The following is a 16686-nucleotide window of genomic DNA, read 5'->3' on the forward strand; positions in this document are numbered from 1 at the left end:
AAAAAAGGGGAGATTAGCTAGGAAGAAAAATTACTTTAATGATTCTATGGGTAAGGCTTTTAGCAGTGTTTAGGGCCATCAAGAGACATATGACTTCAAGTCACCTTAAGTTAATTTGTCCCTTGTTTTTTAGATGGTAAACCTTGTGTTCACTAATTTTGCCCCCATGAAAAAACTCCTTTTTACCCTTCAATAAAAAAATTCAAAAAAACAAAACACCAATTGTTCTTTATCATTCTCACGAGGCATGTAATACATGTTTCAACGGTTAAAAAAATATTATGGACATGATGCACATAATAGATATCTCAAAGGTTAAAAAAGTTGAAGTTTTACATTTTTATCATAACATTTATGATAGTTGGAGACCATAGACGTGTAATAGTCAATAACATTGTACTATTGAACATTTAGAAAAAGGACATTTGGCTATCTCAACTTAGCCTTGCCATTGAATTCAATCCAAACTTAGATACAACAAAAAATAAACACAATCAGATTAAAAGTTGAGAACTTTATTTTTAAGAGTTTTTTGATGTACTAATTTGACATGTTGGTAGAGAAACACATTGTCTAACAAATGGCAAATGCACATTAAATACTTAACTTGCTGTTCAATATCCATTGATGAGTTACATGTTTAACTTGGGAGTTCTTATACTTACTACTACCCTTACATTTATTCAAATTACCTATGTATGTGATTTTTAGCATAATACATTTTTGTAAAACAATTCACCTATCATACAACTATGAAAGACAAAGAAAGTATAAAAGGACCACTTTCAAGATTCCACTTAAAATGATTCTTGATGCTTGAAGACAATAAGAATGGCTGTACAATTGTCCTTACAACGACGTTCACGAATAGCTTCACGTATAAGACGACGACAAGCAACATTTGTAGATGACCCTTCCTGTAGCCAGCATAAAGGTTTACACACTGTTATGTACATGAATAAATTAAACACTATTACTAACATAATTAGAATATTCTATATTTTTTAAGACATTAATTTTAATCATGAAATCCCCAACTTACTATTGTTCTACGCCTTCTTGGCAACATTAAAATATTCTTAATATTCCACTCAAAAGGAATTAAAAATAATGCTACATTCAACTCGGTTAAAATTATGAAAGAAGCATATAACATCAAATTTGTAACCAAAGGAAAGAATATGTTATAACACGTTTGAAATAAATAAAGACATTTAAGTCTTCTGCAAAACAAAATTTGGCAATTACCATAAAACTGTCTACATTGACAAAAACTATAAACAGAGAAATCAAAATGACCATACACTCAATCCTTCTTGTAACTAGCATTCAAAATCCTAGGGATACTATAGTTTGTTTAAAAATTATACACATTTTAAAATTCAGTCCACAAATTATTCTAATAGTGATATGCACGGAATTTTTTTCACCATGTTTAGGTCACTGCAAGAGAGACACCAATTTGGGGTATGAGACCCCACTAGTAGAAAATCACAAGGAATTATTTACCCAAAAGCTCAGTTGACTACACAAAAAAGACAGATTGCAGCTTAAAACAGCCAAAGGCATCAATTTTTTCCTATGTTCCATGGCATTTCGAGGATCGGGATGGGGGGACAGCAGGGGATGCATTTTCGGGACATCCCCTAGAGGGCCATTTTTAGGGGAAGGCAATAAATGTAAATAAATCATGCGAGCAGTAGTATAGCAACATAATAAATTTCAAGTTTTGGGTATTTCTCCCCACTCTTGAGTTGGGTTGGGTTGTTGCTGGTTTGACAGGTTTGTTTGGCCTGTCCGACTATGTTCTTTTGGGGTTTGCACCCCTGCTTGATCTGTTTAAAATTGATAGTCTCTGGCTATGTAAAGGGTCAGCGCCCTAGTTAACACTGCTTTTTTAATCAAAAACATAATAAATTTCAATAAAGTATTATAACAGAAGTCTCATAAATTAAAAAAATATGGTCTATCAATATCTAAAAGTCTCAAACATCAAAATACAATAGTCTATGAAACTCAGCCTCATTCGGGCTATCAATGTCCTCTTCATCATGCCAATCTCTTCTCCAACATGCAAAATCTCATAGCAAATAGCAGAAACTGAGAAAATGAAAGAGAAATACGGTGGCTGGGTTAACATTTTGTTTTAATTTTAAGTCTTTGTGGCATTTTAGAGTTCACTTTGTTGCTTCAATGCCATTGTGGGCCCCCCACATTATTAAAGAAGAATTTTTTTTATTTTTTTTAATGTTTTTAAATTACTGTTCACGCCTGGAAGTGTTCTCAGGCACAGGGGATAGCTCGTTGTTTCTAGGACGGTGAGACATCCCCAAATGTCTGGGGGCGTTTCCAGGGAATTTTCAAGCATCGGGGATGGCAAGGGGACATCCCCTTGACGTTCCCCTGTCCCCAAAACGGCTAGGGGACGTGTCCTGTGTTTCCTTGATTTTTTCACCTTCATGATATTTGATCTTTAACCCAACAGTTTTGACTTCATTGCATCTATTTTCAGTTGACTGGAATTATTTTGAGCATAGCAGCAAAAATCTTTTCAGAAAAATATTGGCAAACCAAAATATTTAGGATTTTTCAAGAAAGTGGGATTTGATTGAGAAAAAATTAAATTTTAAAAAAATGTAGAAAGAAAGAGAAAAAACTGTTGTTTTTTATTTAATTTAAAGGCATTTTAACAGCATAGAGATATAAAGATCAAATTAAATTGAGAGTTTAGCCCATGAATTGCCAAATATAGATTTTTGTAACTTCTATCATTGATTACATTACTTTGCACAATGCATACTGCATAGTGCATAATAATAACTAAATACTAATAGTTTTAAAATTTTCAATTACAATCTACTTCGTACAAACTCAACCTACAAACTCACTGCAAAGTTAACTCAACCTACAAACTGGGTACAAAGTTCCAAAAAGTAGATGTAGCCAATAACAATTGCTGCAACGAAGATAGCTACACTAAAGGGTTAGGCCTTGATGATGAAACTACTAGGTTACTGCTTTTCCTAAGACATTCAAATAGATCACTATCAAGGTTGGCTCCTATTAGAATATCAAAATCATCAAGATCAAAGAAATCTTGTACTACGTCATCAAGCATATCAACCCTCAAATGTTTCGTAATAGAGCTTTCAGCCCAGGACCTACAGCTAAAATAGCAGGAGTACAATGTATCCCTCTTACTTCACATTTTTATCTAACAATTTGAAGATATATAATTACTCCTAAAGCAACCCTAGATTAAAAAAATTAAAAAAAGAAACATCCTTCTTTTCCTCTTTATTATTTTATTGTGGCATGAAAAAATTAAAATCTTGAGAATCTACATCAGCCACTCGAACAATATCTCCCACTTATTTAAAAGCTTGCATACTCTAAGTTGTAGCAAAGTGACACCATTAAGCTTGCCCTTGAACTACTGTAATGTTCCCTATTAGGTATAGGCCTTACATACAACAATTACCTAATTTCAATACATTTATGACTTGAATTAATTTGCTTGATTAGGAGACAATTTTCTTTCTTAACTTGCTAACAGTACATCTGAAATAGATATTTATCATAGTACTCAATGTAATTATCCTTGAATCTAATATCCTACTGCAATCAAGAATTCATAAATTTATAAATCAGAAATAGGGCTTGAGACTTGCCTTGTATTAGAGGAGTGGAGACTTATAAAGATAACCTGCACCCACAAGGAAAGGCTAACACCTACAAGCATATCCATTCTTAATCAGTCATAATCTATTCTATGGTAACAACAGAAAGAGTGGGTATATGTTGTGACGTATTCACACGTCGCCCCCATTGCAAATGGGGACCCCTTCTTTTTGCCTTCTGGGGTTTGTTTTCTAGGTCTTTTAGGGTTTTGTCTGTTAGCCTTTGCAGGATGAGTGTCGCCAAGGGGATCACTAGGATGGCAGGCTCTGCTTGAGCCGAGGTGAGTCTTTGGGGCCCCGGAATTAGGGTTTCTTTGAAAGTCTTCCTTAGGGCCTGGTTTTGCTCTTGTTGCTAATTGTGTCTTGCTTGGTGAGTGAGTATCATTCTTGAAGGTCCGAGCTAGGTCAAGTTGGTGAGTGATGAAGTCTGGAATGTCATCCTGATCTTCAAATGCCCTAAAATTTGGCTAAGTCTGGAATGTCCTGATCCTGAAATTTGGCTAAGTCTGGAATGTCCTGATCCTAAAATTTGACTAAGTCTAGAAAACTGAAGAATCCTCAAAAAACTAGATTTTGCAATATAACTCCTGGAGGTCCGAAACCACTCTCAAACATCCTGATAGTATATATAGAATATAACTTAAAGTATAAGAAGGGATATAAAATCGGGAGGGCCCTACGGGCTGACATCCCAACCTTATGGTTCCTCCCACCCACCCACCCCTGCCATCCACCATAGAACTATCGAGGTAGGGGTAGGTTTCTATAAAGATAGTTTTTATCGATTCTAGACTTTCAACCAAGTCGTTCTTGTTTGTTGCTACTTATTTTTTTATTGATTTCCTTAAGTTCTTGCCCTAGATCCTTGGCCAGTCATCTCTGAATTGACATTTCTTTCCTCCCTTCTTTTCATCTTTCTTATACTTAAATGTTATAATCCATAAAATGATCCTGACGGAGAGACCAAAATGTCAAATTTCGCTCCTAACCCTTTCAAAGGGTCCAAAGCGAATTTCGCTCTTGACCCTTCTAAAGGGTCCAGAGCGAAATTCTCCATAAGACATTCTACTTTGACCAAAACCTAGAACTAACGCATTCCCAAGCTTGAATGAAGGTAAAAACGCCCGTTTGAATGAAGAAATGTGAAAATGAAGTTAGGATCTTGGCCAAGATTAGGAATTTCGCTCCTGACCCTTCCAAAGGGTCCAGAGCGAAAATCCTTGTGCACCTCAACTTATCACTTGTCAAGACCAATTTCATAGTTCCTTAGGCATGTTTGGGGGTGTCTTGACATGTTCTAACCTTAGGAGGTGAGTAAAGGTGGATGAGGTGAAGATTTTAGCCAAGGATGTGAATTTCGCTCCTGACCCTTCCAAAGGGTCTAGAGCGAAATTCTTGAAAACACTCATTTTTCCTTTAGCAAGAGTCAGGACCAAGGTGGAGATGCATGAATAAGGATCTATGTTTGCCTCCCAAGGAAGATTAGAGTTTGAAAAATCAAGAATCAAGGTCAAAACATGATTTTCGCTCCTGACCCTTCCAAAGGGTCCAAAGCGAAAATCCTTATAACTCTTGTTTTCTTCCTTATTTTGGCTAGGCATTGGCTTCATGGAGGATGAATGGGTATGTTTTTGCCTTGAGAGGGAGTGGGATGCTTTGGAAGATCAAGGTTTTAGCCTAAAAGAGAATTTCGCTCCTGACCCTTCCAAAGGGTCCATAGCGAAATTCCCTATAAACTTCATTTGCTCCCTTGTATTAGCTTGAAACCTTGCTCCTTAGATGGAAAACGATCTATATTTGCCTCCACGAGAAAATTGAAGTTTGAAAAATGAACAATCAAGCCCAAATTGTGATTTTCGCTCCTGACCCTTCCAAAGGGTCTGGAGCGAAAATCAACCTAAGACTCATTTCTTGCCTTATTTGACCAAATTTTGATTTGCAAGGCATTTTGAAGGGAAGAGTGGACATGTTTGGACTTTGGAAATGTTTGAAAGCTTTGAAAAAATGAAGTATTCTAGCCAAGAAGGTGAATTTCGCTCTTGACCCTTCCAAAGGGGCCAGAGCGAAATTCCTTACAAGCCTACTTTTTTTACCTTTCTTAGGCTTGAAACCTTGTTCCTAGGGCGAAGAGAGATGAGATTTTACCTTGCAATGAAGTTTCAAGTTGAAAGAATGATGATTTTTGGTCAAGAATGAGATTTTCGCTCCTGACCCTTCCAAAGGGTCCAGAGCGAATTTTCTCAAAACCTCTCTTTGCTATTAACTTTGTGCTAGATCAAGTGTGGGCTAAAGGTAAAATCAAGGAGGAGATGTCCCTAAGAGTGACTTCAAGTTGATAGAAATCCTTAAAACTGAAGGAATTGAACCAAATCAAAATTTTCACTCCTGACCCTTCCAAAGGGTCCAGAGCGAAAATCCTAAAATCTACCTATTCCTTTCAAATGTGTGCCAAGCCATGCCTAGACCAAGGTGAAAGATGCCCTTGAGATTGCCTTTGAGTTGATTGTTGTCTCCAAAATGATGATTTTGGGCTAAGAGGAAGAAATTCGCTCTTGACCCTTCCAAAGGGTCCAGGGTGAAAATTCTTCAATCACCTTTTTCTTCTTACAAAATCAAGTCAAACTTGGGTTGGATGAGAGAAGAGAAGTGTTTCCTTGCCTTGTGAGGTGATTTGAAGTTGAAATGATGGAGAAGTGAGCTACAAACAAGAAATTCGCTCCTGACCCTTCCAAAGAGTCCAAAGCGAAAAACCCTAAAACCACCTTTTTCTTCAAGATTTGAGTGAAGTCAGGCCTAAACAAGGATGAGAGATACCATTTGGATTGACTGGGATAGACTCTTGACCATTAAAGATGCATATTTTGAGCTAAAATTGGAATTTTGCTCCTGACCCTTCCAAAGGGTCCAGAGCGAAATTCTAGATAGGTCCTGTACCTGGCTAGTTTTTTGAATAAAATTGACCTTTTAAGCCTTGTGAGGATCAAACCAATACTGCCAAATTGAGAAGAGGATTCAAAATAAAGGAGTCTAGATAAGTTGAAGTGAAGGAGATTGAAAATTAGGCCTAAAGGGTGAATTTCGCTCTTGACCCTTCCAAAGGGTCTAGGGCGAAATTCACAAAATGTCCTTTTTCCTTCAAGATTGAGCTAAGCCAAGACAATGATCAAGGCAAATTGGACCTAAAGATGGCCATAGGCATGTGTTTCAATAGGTTTTGAGTCCAAGAGGTAAGGATTTTGAGCTAAAGAGTATATTTCGCTCCTGAACCTTCCAAAGGGTCCAGAGCGAAATTCCCAAAATCACCTAGTTTGCCCATGAGGAAGGTCAGGTTGTAGATTCCTAGCCTTTGGTGAGGAGAAGGATAGCATATGCTTGCCTTGGAAGGCATTTTGGAGTAGAGACATGATGGAATTTGTCCAAAAACGCAAAATTCGCTCTTGACCCTTCCAGAGGGTCTAGGGCGAAATCCTTTGAAACTGCTATTTTTTTCACCTTGTTGGGGCCAGGCGAGGAGCTAATTGTGAGGTAATGTTGAAAGGAGGTCTAAATGAACCAAGAATGCAAAATTCGCTCCTGACCCTTCCAGAGGGTCCAGGGCGAAATTCTTATAGGGCCTGTCCCTAGAAAGAGTCTTGAACTAACTTCATTTTAATATCTTTTGTTGATGATTTAAGGTGTGAAATACTATGTTGAAATGAATTTATTATGTCCTTAATCATCTTTTGATTTGTTTTTGCAGATGAAAGAAGATCAAGCCAAGACAAGGACGACCTTCTCTAGTCCAGCATCAACAAGGACGACCTTCTCCAGTCCAACATCATCAAGGACGACATCTTCCAATCCAGCGTTCCAAGGAAAGGTACACCATCCATCCTGCACATTGAAGACAAAGGAGGTTAAAGCAAGGGTTCGTTGAAGAGGCAGACAGTTTCAAAAGAGTTAATTAAAGTTAGCTTGTCAGCATCATCAAATTGAATATCTACCAAGTTGCAAGTGTCAGACAAGGTGGCATCCTAGTCATCACTCCTCCAGTCGGATTGGTCCACCTCAACGTGTCCAGATTCAATGTACCTGACTCATCAAAGATGGCACAAACTTCGATGTACCTACCTCGGTTATCCATTGGTCGAATATTCCAAAGAGGACATGTGTCCAAATAATGCAATTTTTTTCATTGGCCAGAATTGAGTTTGTTGTAACAAACCCTAATTAGGGTTTTTGTTGTAAAATCTCGGCCATTGATCTCAAATTGATTTGGGCCATTGAATTGTATTGTGAGCGCTATATAAGTCCCGGCTCCTCATTTGTAAAGGCTAATGATAGTTAGTCAATAGTCAGTAGTGGGGTGAATAGTTAGAAATAGTGAATAGTCAGCTAATAGAATAGAAATTAGAGTAAATTAGGAGGACAAGGCAAGAAATTGTTGCCAGTGATTGTAAACAAACTCCATTTTCATTGAAGTTATGGTGAAGTGTGTTGTTTCGTTGCAATATGCATGGTCTCTTGTTGAATCTTCATTTTAGATGATAGATAATTAAATTGAATGAAAGAAGTTGTTGAATGCACCTGTGTGGAATCCGTCTAGTCCATACCACTAGCCTCTTGTTGATTGTAAGTGCGCCCTGCGTGGTCAACTGGCATAAAATGAGCTTAATCTTAAGTCGTACACATCTATTGTTCATGCATTATCTTGAATGGTGATCAGTGTCTAATGGTGTACGATTTGAACGTATTGGAAACATTCCTTAGAAGATCGCACTGAGTTGGTGTCAGATTGTTCAAGCCTGATGGTGAGACCCAACCTAGTAGGACTCCACCAGTCGTTCATCCATCTTCTCGCATTCTAGGTAGTAGAGTAGACTTCCTGAACCTTGCGTCTTTTGCCATTTGTTTGTCTTCTAGTTCGTAAATAGAACTTGTGATTCCAGCGAATCAGACATTCAAGTCATCAAGTGTAAGTCCCCTTGTGATTCCAGCAAAATCACATCATACCACAGAGAACTTATCCACACGTAGAGATCCTACATAACAGAACCTTGGAGTTACTCTGACTGATCCTTTGGCGAGATCTTCAACAGTCAGGAACTTTGTTCAAGAGAGGATAAGGTACCTTTAGGTATTTTATTTTGTGTTTGGTCGTGTACAAAAGACACATCAACAGTATACAAGACATAAAGGGGTTGCTTGGGTCTGTTGTCTACCAAGTCCAAGGAATGGTTGCTTCTAACCTCCTTGCTAGACTCGGCGGCCCATGTTGTTGTCCCTTCCAAGCCCATTACCTATACACCAAGACATGAAAGGGTTGCTTGGGTCTGTTGTTTACCAAGTCCAAGGAATGGTTGCTTCTAAACTCCTTACTAGACTTAGCGGCCCATGTTGCTTGTCCTTCAAGTCCATTACCCATATAAGTCTTACTTGTGGGTTTGGCATAGAGGGTGCAATCTGGCTTCTTGATTCCAGGGGCCCTTATGACCACTTGCGAACCCCTTGTTGCCACTAGATTACACCTATATCCATTCCTCACAAAATACACAAACAAAACTTATTCATTACATGCGAAATGAATGTGCATTAATAAACCAGTGACCATATCATCAACAGTTATGATCTGATATGATTCATATTACAGACTATTTCCTTATGGCTAATTCATATTCTAGTGGATAAACAGAGATACCAATTAAATGGTATGTCTTCATTAAGATATGCACAGTAACGTAACAGCGTATTGCTCAATAAATATCTATTTCTGACATCTGAACATACCTTGGTTTTTATGCAATAATGGCAGGGTTGGAGAAGTAGATTCTCACAGTTGTGAGTATGCTGAATAGGCTCTTCCAACTAAGCCTATGCTGTCATAGTAGTTCTTCCTTCATTGGATTCGTTTCTGCCTTCTGTTCTTTCCTTTATATCTCCCAATGTGAGGGAGAGGTCACACCTCTTCATCATGTATGCCCTTTGGTAAGAGACACCTTTTCACCATTAGCACCCTTTGAAAGAGTGCAACTCTTCATTATTTCTGCCCTTTGAAAGGGACACAACCTTTCATAATCAGATCTGCACTTCCGAATTCCAAATTATCCCCCTCTCAAATGATGTTCTCTTCTCCCTTTTATTATTTATATCTCATGTTTGAGGGAGTCACAACTTTTCATTTTATGTCTTTTGACCATTCATTAACTTATTTAAATTTTAGTTATATTTAATCATATTCTTTTATATTTAAATCATAATTTTTCATATTTTAATTTTATTATTATTATTTATTATTAAATTCTATTTCAAAGTGGGGACATTACAACTAGATAAAAGGTCTTCCCCATTCTCTTGTTTTCATTTTGCTTTTCCCATTTTTTATTAAGAAAATTAAAAAAATCATTTAAAGAAAAAATGATTCAAACGTACATACACCTCCAAAATGCTTTCATGTCGTTATGCCAAGAGGTTCTACAATGGCATTAAGGAATGTCATGTCATAACCAGGTTAAGAAAAAAACAATGTTACATGGAGTCTCAAGATAGGGGGATGGCAGAGATAAGGGGACCAAGAGCCTAGATTTGGGGACAGCAACACAAATATATATAGTAATTAAAAACTTTTAAAATAGTTATGAAGAATATACGATAAATAACTTATCAAACTTTGAAATACTTAAACATATTTGATATTGCATTGATTGAACAATGAAAATGTTGAATATCAATATATTTATATTGTATTCAAAATGATGATTACATTTAAAGCTACATTTGACTAATAACCCAATGCCTCAAATCAGCATTTATCCCCAAAGCCTACACCAAACTCCTCATCACTCGAACTACTAGAGTCCTCAAGGTCAAGCTCCTCCAAAGCAATACCAACCAAGCTTGTATATGCTACATCTTCATCAACCTATGTTAAATCCTTTGGTTCTACATCCTATTGAGCTGCTAGACTCTCCTTGTACTTAAAGCATGTTGCAGTCAGTGAGATGCAAGATGCTATGTATAGCTGCAAGCTTCTCTGCCCTGCTAGAGGCAAGTCGATTTCTCTTTCAAAAGCAAACAAAAAATACTGAGGCCGGGGAGGGAGGGTTGAATCAATATTTTAAATTTTTTACTAACAAGAAACTATATAAAACTTGGAGAGAGCAACCACCAAGATGCAAACACAAAATTTCTCATGGAAAACCATTTCGGTTAAAAAACCACAACATACAATAGATTTCATTAACAAATGGGCACCAACCTTGATTACAAAAGTGAGCAACAACTCACTGAGAGCCATAGTTTAAAAACTCGTGGACTCGCCACGGACTCGCGAGTCTAGTGGCGCCACGAGTCGACTCGCCAAGGACTCGCGAGGCAAGTCCTGGCGAGTCTATTTGAAAGACTCGTGAGTCTTTCTAATGGACTCATACGAGTCTAATGCATGGACTCGCGAGTCTATTAGACGGACTCACGCGACCCACGAATGACGCCCATAAGCATTATAAAGTGTTTTTTTTTCAATTTTTTCATTCATTTGCCTTTGTTTCTTGGTGAAAACAGGTTTGTAGGGTTTGAAGGAGGCGAGAAAAGAAGATTAAATCAGCAAAAGAGATCTAGGTAAGGATGTTTCCTCTTTTTTTTTTTCATTTCCATGTTTTGAAAATCCAAAAAATCTTGAAAAACAAGGGGTATTCTACCAAAAAAATTTCTATCTCCTAACCTAACTTATTTCCTTATATTTTTTTCTTGTTTTTTATTGCTATTTTTCCCAAATGATTTATTATCATTTTTATTGTTGATTTTCCACAAAACCTGCTGATTTTTTAATTTTTCCATGTTAAATCAGCAATGGCAAGTTCAACTCCAAGGGCAACCCCAAGGCCAGGAAGACAAAAAGATAAAGCATGGAAATATGGGATTCCTGGAAGCAAAAAGGGGGAAGTCACTTGCACAAAATGTACAATATGGATGAAGGGTGGAATCAATAGATTAAAATACCACCTTACACAAATACCTAGATATGGTGTGGAGATATGCCCCAAAACAACTCCTAAGATTATTAGAGAGATGAAGGCCCTTCTTGCTAAGCATGATATGCAAAAGGAAGAAAAGCAAAAAAACAAAAGAAGCCATGGCAGCTGCAATGGATCCCACATTGTCCACTTCGGGACCCATTAGTCACACTCGTGGTCGTCAATCACATTCATCTTTTGGTGACAATGAGGGTGAGGCTAGTGCCACGCCTGTTAGAATAGACCCTAATTTTTTTGTACCACGCAATGTTCAAAGTGCACAACCTTCACTTGAAGGTACAGGATGGAATAGATAGAAGCATGAAACTTTTGGTTTTACAATTATATACCTTTCAATGCAACAAACAATGTGTATTGGGAAGCTTTGGTTAATGCATTTACAGTTGCGGGTAAGGGGTTTAAGGCCCCAACAAGTTATGACTTAAGTGGGCCATTGCTAGAGCAAGCTGTAAGAAATACACAAGTTATGGTTGATGATCAGAAAAGATAATGGAAGAGAAAAGGATGCAGCATTTTATCCGATGGACGGACAGATGGACAAAATAGGACTCTTCTCAACTTCTTGGTGGCTTCAAATGGTGCAATGGTATTCCTAAAGTCTGTTGATGCCTCAAAAGAAATACAAACTGCAGAGACTTTGTGTAATCTATTGGATGGGGTGGTTCAGGAAGTTGGAGTTGAAAATGTTGTCCAAATTATCACGGACAATGCAGCTGCATATGTATCTGGAGGAAGAATGCTTATGGAGAGGCATCCTACGATTACATGAAGTCCTTGTGCTGCACATTTCTTGGACTTGATGCTAGAGGACATTAGGAAAATTACATGGGTGAAGAAGGTGGTTGAAGATGCAAGAAGTGTCACCAAATTCATCTACAACCATACTTGGGTGCTTGCTTTGATGAGGAAACACACAAATGGCAAGAACCTTGTGCGACCTGGAGTGACACGATTTGCTAGCCACTTCATCACTTTGCAGAACATTCTTAGTGACATTCCTCATCTTAAGCAGATGTTTGTGTCTGATGCTTGGTTGGGGTTTGCATATGCTAGAAAACCTGAAGCAGAGAAGATTGTAAGCATTGTTTTTAATGAAGGGTTCGACAAAAATGGAGAGGAGTTGACTACGGTAAGTAATAAAAACAAAAGTAAATTTTATACAAGATAATCTATTTGCTGATTTTATTTTTTAGGGGTTAATTTTGTACTAATTTAAAATTTGTTTTCATTTCTTTAGGTGACAAAACCTTTGGTAAGGGTTCTTCGTATGGTGGATGGAGAGGGCATGCCAATGGGTTTCATTTATGAGGCCATGGATAGGGCCAAAGAGGCCATTTCGCATTACTATCGTGGAAATACAAGAAAAAGTGAAATCCTTTGGTGCATCATTGATCGTAGGTGGACAAACCAACTCCACCAACCGATACATGCCTTCGCCTAATTCTTGAGCCCGAAGTTCTACTTCTCTGATTCATTTAGCACTGATGAGGAGGTCATGGCAGGTGTTATTTCATGCATTCATAAGATGGCACCTGATCCTGAGTTGAGAGACAAGGGTCTTGATGAGTTGGAGGTGAGATTTGACATTTGCAATTACACTATGAGTTTATCTTTATTTATAAATTTCGAAATGTTCAATATTGAATTTGAGTTTGACACTTTGACTATCTATTTATGAATTTGGAAATGTTCATTGTTCAAAATCTACAAGACTGCAGGGGGGAGACTCTTCTCATCACAACTAGCAATTGATAGGAGAGGAAAACAAGAACCAGGTAAAAAATTAACTTAGTTCAATACTGCAAGAAAAAAACTACAAACTTGATTGTTACATTTTTTTCTCAATTCTAATATTTTTAAATGTCTTTTGTAGATTTATGGTGGGAGAATTATGGTGCTGGCACGCCTAATCTTCAAAAGATAGTCGTTCATGTTTTGTCTCAGCCATGCAGTGCTTCTGGGTGTGAATGAAATTGGAGTGTATTTGAGAGCATTCACACAAACAAGACAAATAGATTGACACAAAAGCGGCTCAATGATCTTGTTTTCGTTCGGTACAACCTTCGCCTTCGAGTTAGAAAGGTCGAGGGTGTTTCACATGAGGCCATTGACTTGGATGAAATTGATCCATATGGTGATTGGACCGTGAATGAACAAAATGATGGTGATGATGTCCTCCTTACCGAAGAAGAACTTGCAGAAATAGAGAGAGGAGCATCATAAGAAGCAGAAGGAGCAAGATTGGAGGAAATGGGGGAGGATGAAGATGAGGACGAAGATGAGGACTTTCATTTAGAAGAAGAATCGTCTCACCATTTAGATACCACAACACCCACTACTACTAATTCTAGCTCAAGGCCTCAAAAATATATTAGGAGAAGTGCAAAGAGGGAGATGTAGTCTTCTCTTTAGTTTGTTTATTGTTGTTTTTCACATTTGGAGTTGGACATATCATTATATGTAATTTTGTAAACATTTATAAACTTATGCTGCTATTATACATTTTAGAGTTTGAAACTATGAGTAATGAGTATGATTCTATGAGTATGAATGATGAAATTTCAAATATTGAGTGTTTGGAGATCATATGACCTGTGTAATGTTTCATTATGGCTCTTTTGTTCTCTAAATGCATTAATTTCTTTATGTTTTTTTGTAAAACTATGGTTGGTTTTTTGTCGAGTCCTTGCCGAGTCTTTCACGAGTCCAAGTCCGAGTCCAATTTTTTTATTTGCCGAGTCCGTGACGAGTCCGAGTTTAAAAAAATTTCTGAGAGCACCAACCCTCTTTGAAGCACCAACTCAAAAGAAACACCTTTTTAAAAAAAAAAATCAAAATCCACTCAACACTTAAAACATCGTACCAAGAAATACACAACACTCCCATTCATTACACCAACTGTCTGAAAAGAACAACCATGCCAAACCTTCCCGAAGAAATTAGCATTCAACCACTTTTAATTTGTAGCAAAGTATCATTTGAGCTAATCCCACGTTTTCTTTTACTGTAAGTCCAAATTTGAGGATGAAATAATATAACTCAAAAAACATGTATCAACCTTGACTCGCCAAAATTCATATGAGAGCCTTACTAATGTTCCTCAATCTTCAGCAAATCTGCGATGAGATGTCATCTCAGTAACAACTCCCACACAACATTTATAAAACTTCAGTCTTGCTGGCAGTAGTTGATAAAGACCAAAATGGAACTAGTACAAGAGTTCAATGTCAGACTCTCTTGTTAAAAAATAAGCTCCTCAAACATTCAAACAAACACAGCTCAAGAGATTCACGATATGCAAGAAAGTATTACAATTTTCTCAATAAATGCCACGAACTGGAGGAAACAGAAAATGATTTAACTTCTCTTCATCAAAACAATTCTCTAAAACAACCTTCAACCTCCAAGCATATATCAATTAGAAGAAAGATTTTAACTGAGGATGAAACGCGAGCACCACAAAAAAAATCAAAACGTGAGTCATAAAGGATACCACCTACCACAATCAATCAATGCCAATAATAGGCTACACAATAATTGTTGTGCCAAAAGTCTATGCCGATAATAGCATCCACATTGTTGTGCCATAAGATTAGGGTTCCCTTTTTTTTTTTAAACTGCTCAAAAACTATTAATGTCTCCCCATACCCCAGAACTCAACTCAGTCAGTTTTTTATTCAAAAAATAATGCCAAAAAAATATCATTTATTTTTCAAGCTCAAAATAGTTATGCCACTTCAAAACACATCACAATACCCTTGCATGTAGTATTAATTAGCACTTCCCTATTTAAGCGCTACACAACTTAAAAATAAGTGACGATTACTCCTATTAGTAACCATTGCATGACTGAAATCATTCCAAAATAAAATGTGTTAAATAACCAATAAGCTCTACAAACAAGAAAATGTAAATTTGAAAGTTTTATTGATAATGAGTCACACTGAAGTAGACAAGCTAGCAGTTGAAGTAGACAAGCAACCAGCTGAAGCTGACACCCAAGTAGCTCAAGCGCATAGCCAAGTAGCTCAACCAGAGAACCAAGTAGCTCAACCAAGCAAGCAAGTAGCTCAAACAACTCAAACAGACAATCAAGCAGCTCATTCCAATTCTCTATTAATTTGAGTAATCCACAAAATTTATACGACCTTGATCATCAACCTTTGACATCAATGACAACATATTCAACAATCTCCCCCTTTGTCATTAATGGCAACTCCATCTGAAACCAAACTGGAACAAAAACTTCTTTGAAACAAAGTTGCTCTCCCTGACTTACTACTCCCCCTTTGACATTAATGACTGATATGAATCTGCAAAACTAAAATGGGGCTGATAGAATATAGTGATGAGAACACCCCTGAGGTAAAAGAACGCTTCAATGATGGAGTGAAATCACTCCCAACTTCTTTCTCAAGCATTCAAATGTTTCCTTTGGCAAAGGCTTAGTAAACAATTCTGCAATTTGCTCTTTAGTAGAAACATATTCCAACTTAACTTGTTGATTACTAATTTGTTCTCTCAAAAAATGATACATAATAGGAATATGTTTAGTCCTAGAGTGCATAACTAGATTTTTAGAAATATTACTAGCACTCGTGTTGTCACAAAAGATAGATATAGGATGATCATACTCTACCTTAATATCCTTCACTGTTTACTTCATCCATAAAACTTGTGTACAATGAGACACTATTGCAATGTACTCTGCTTTAGCTGTAGACAAAGAAGTAGAAGCCTTCTTTTTACATAACCATGAAACAAAACAACCACCTAGAGATAATGCACCTCCATTTGTGTTGTTTCTATCATCAATTGAGCACCCCAATCTGCATTTGTATAAGTTGTGAGTGTAAAATCATTACCTTTAGGATACCATAACCCATAATCCATAGTACCCTTAAGATACTTAAGGGTCTTTTCAACTACATGAACATAAGTATCCTTAGGAGTACCCTGAAATCTAGCAACATAACCAACAACTTGCATAATGTCAA

General features: G+C 37.1%; 1 protein-coding gene across 8 annotated transcripts in view; it reads right to left on the reverse strand.

The window, feature by feature from the left end:
- Positions 1-494: 494 nt before the first annotated feature.
- LOC131051056 (probable protein phosphatase 2C 8) overlaps positions 495-16686 on the reverse strand; it is a 187917-nt gene continuing 171725 nt past the window's right edge. For 4 of the 8 annotated variants that reach the window (XM_057985405.2, XM_057985406.2, XM_057985404.2 and 1 more), the window contains one exon: positions 495-917. In XM_057985405.2, the coding sequence (XP_057841388.2) occupies positions 798-917 (120 nt within the window). In that variant the 3' untranslated portion in view covers positions 495-797. The remainder of the gene's footprint in view (positions 918-16686) is intronic. The other 4 variants (XR_009107071.2, XR_009107069.2, XR_009107068.2 and 1 more) reach the window with 2 other exon arrangements.

The sequence above is a fragment of the Cryptomeria japonica genome, chromosome 6 (assembly GCF_030272615.1).
Source record: "Cryptomeria japonica chromosome 6, Sugi_1.0, whole genome shotgun sequence".
In the NCBI taxonomy this organism is placed as follows: Eukaryota; Viridiplantae; Streptophyta; class Pinopsida; order Cupressales; family Cupressaceae; genus Cryptomeria; species Cryptomeria japonica.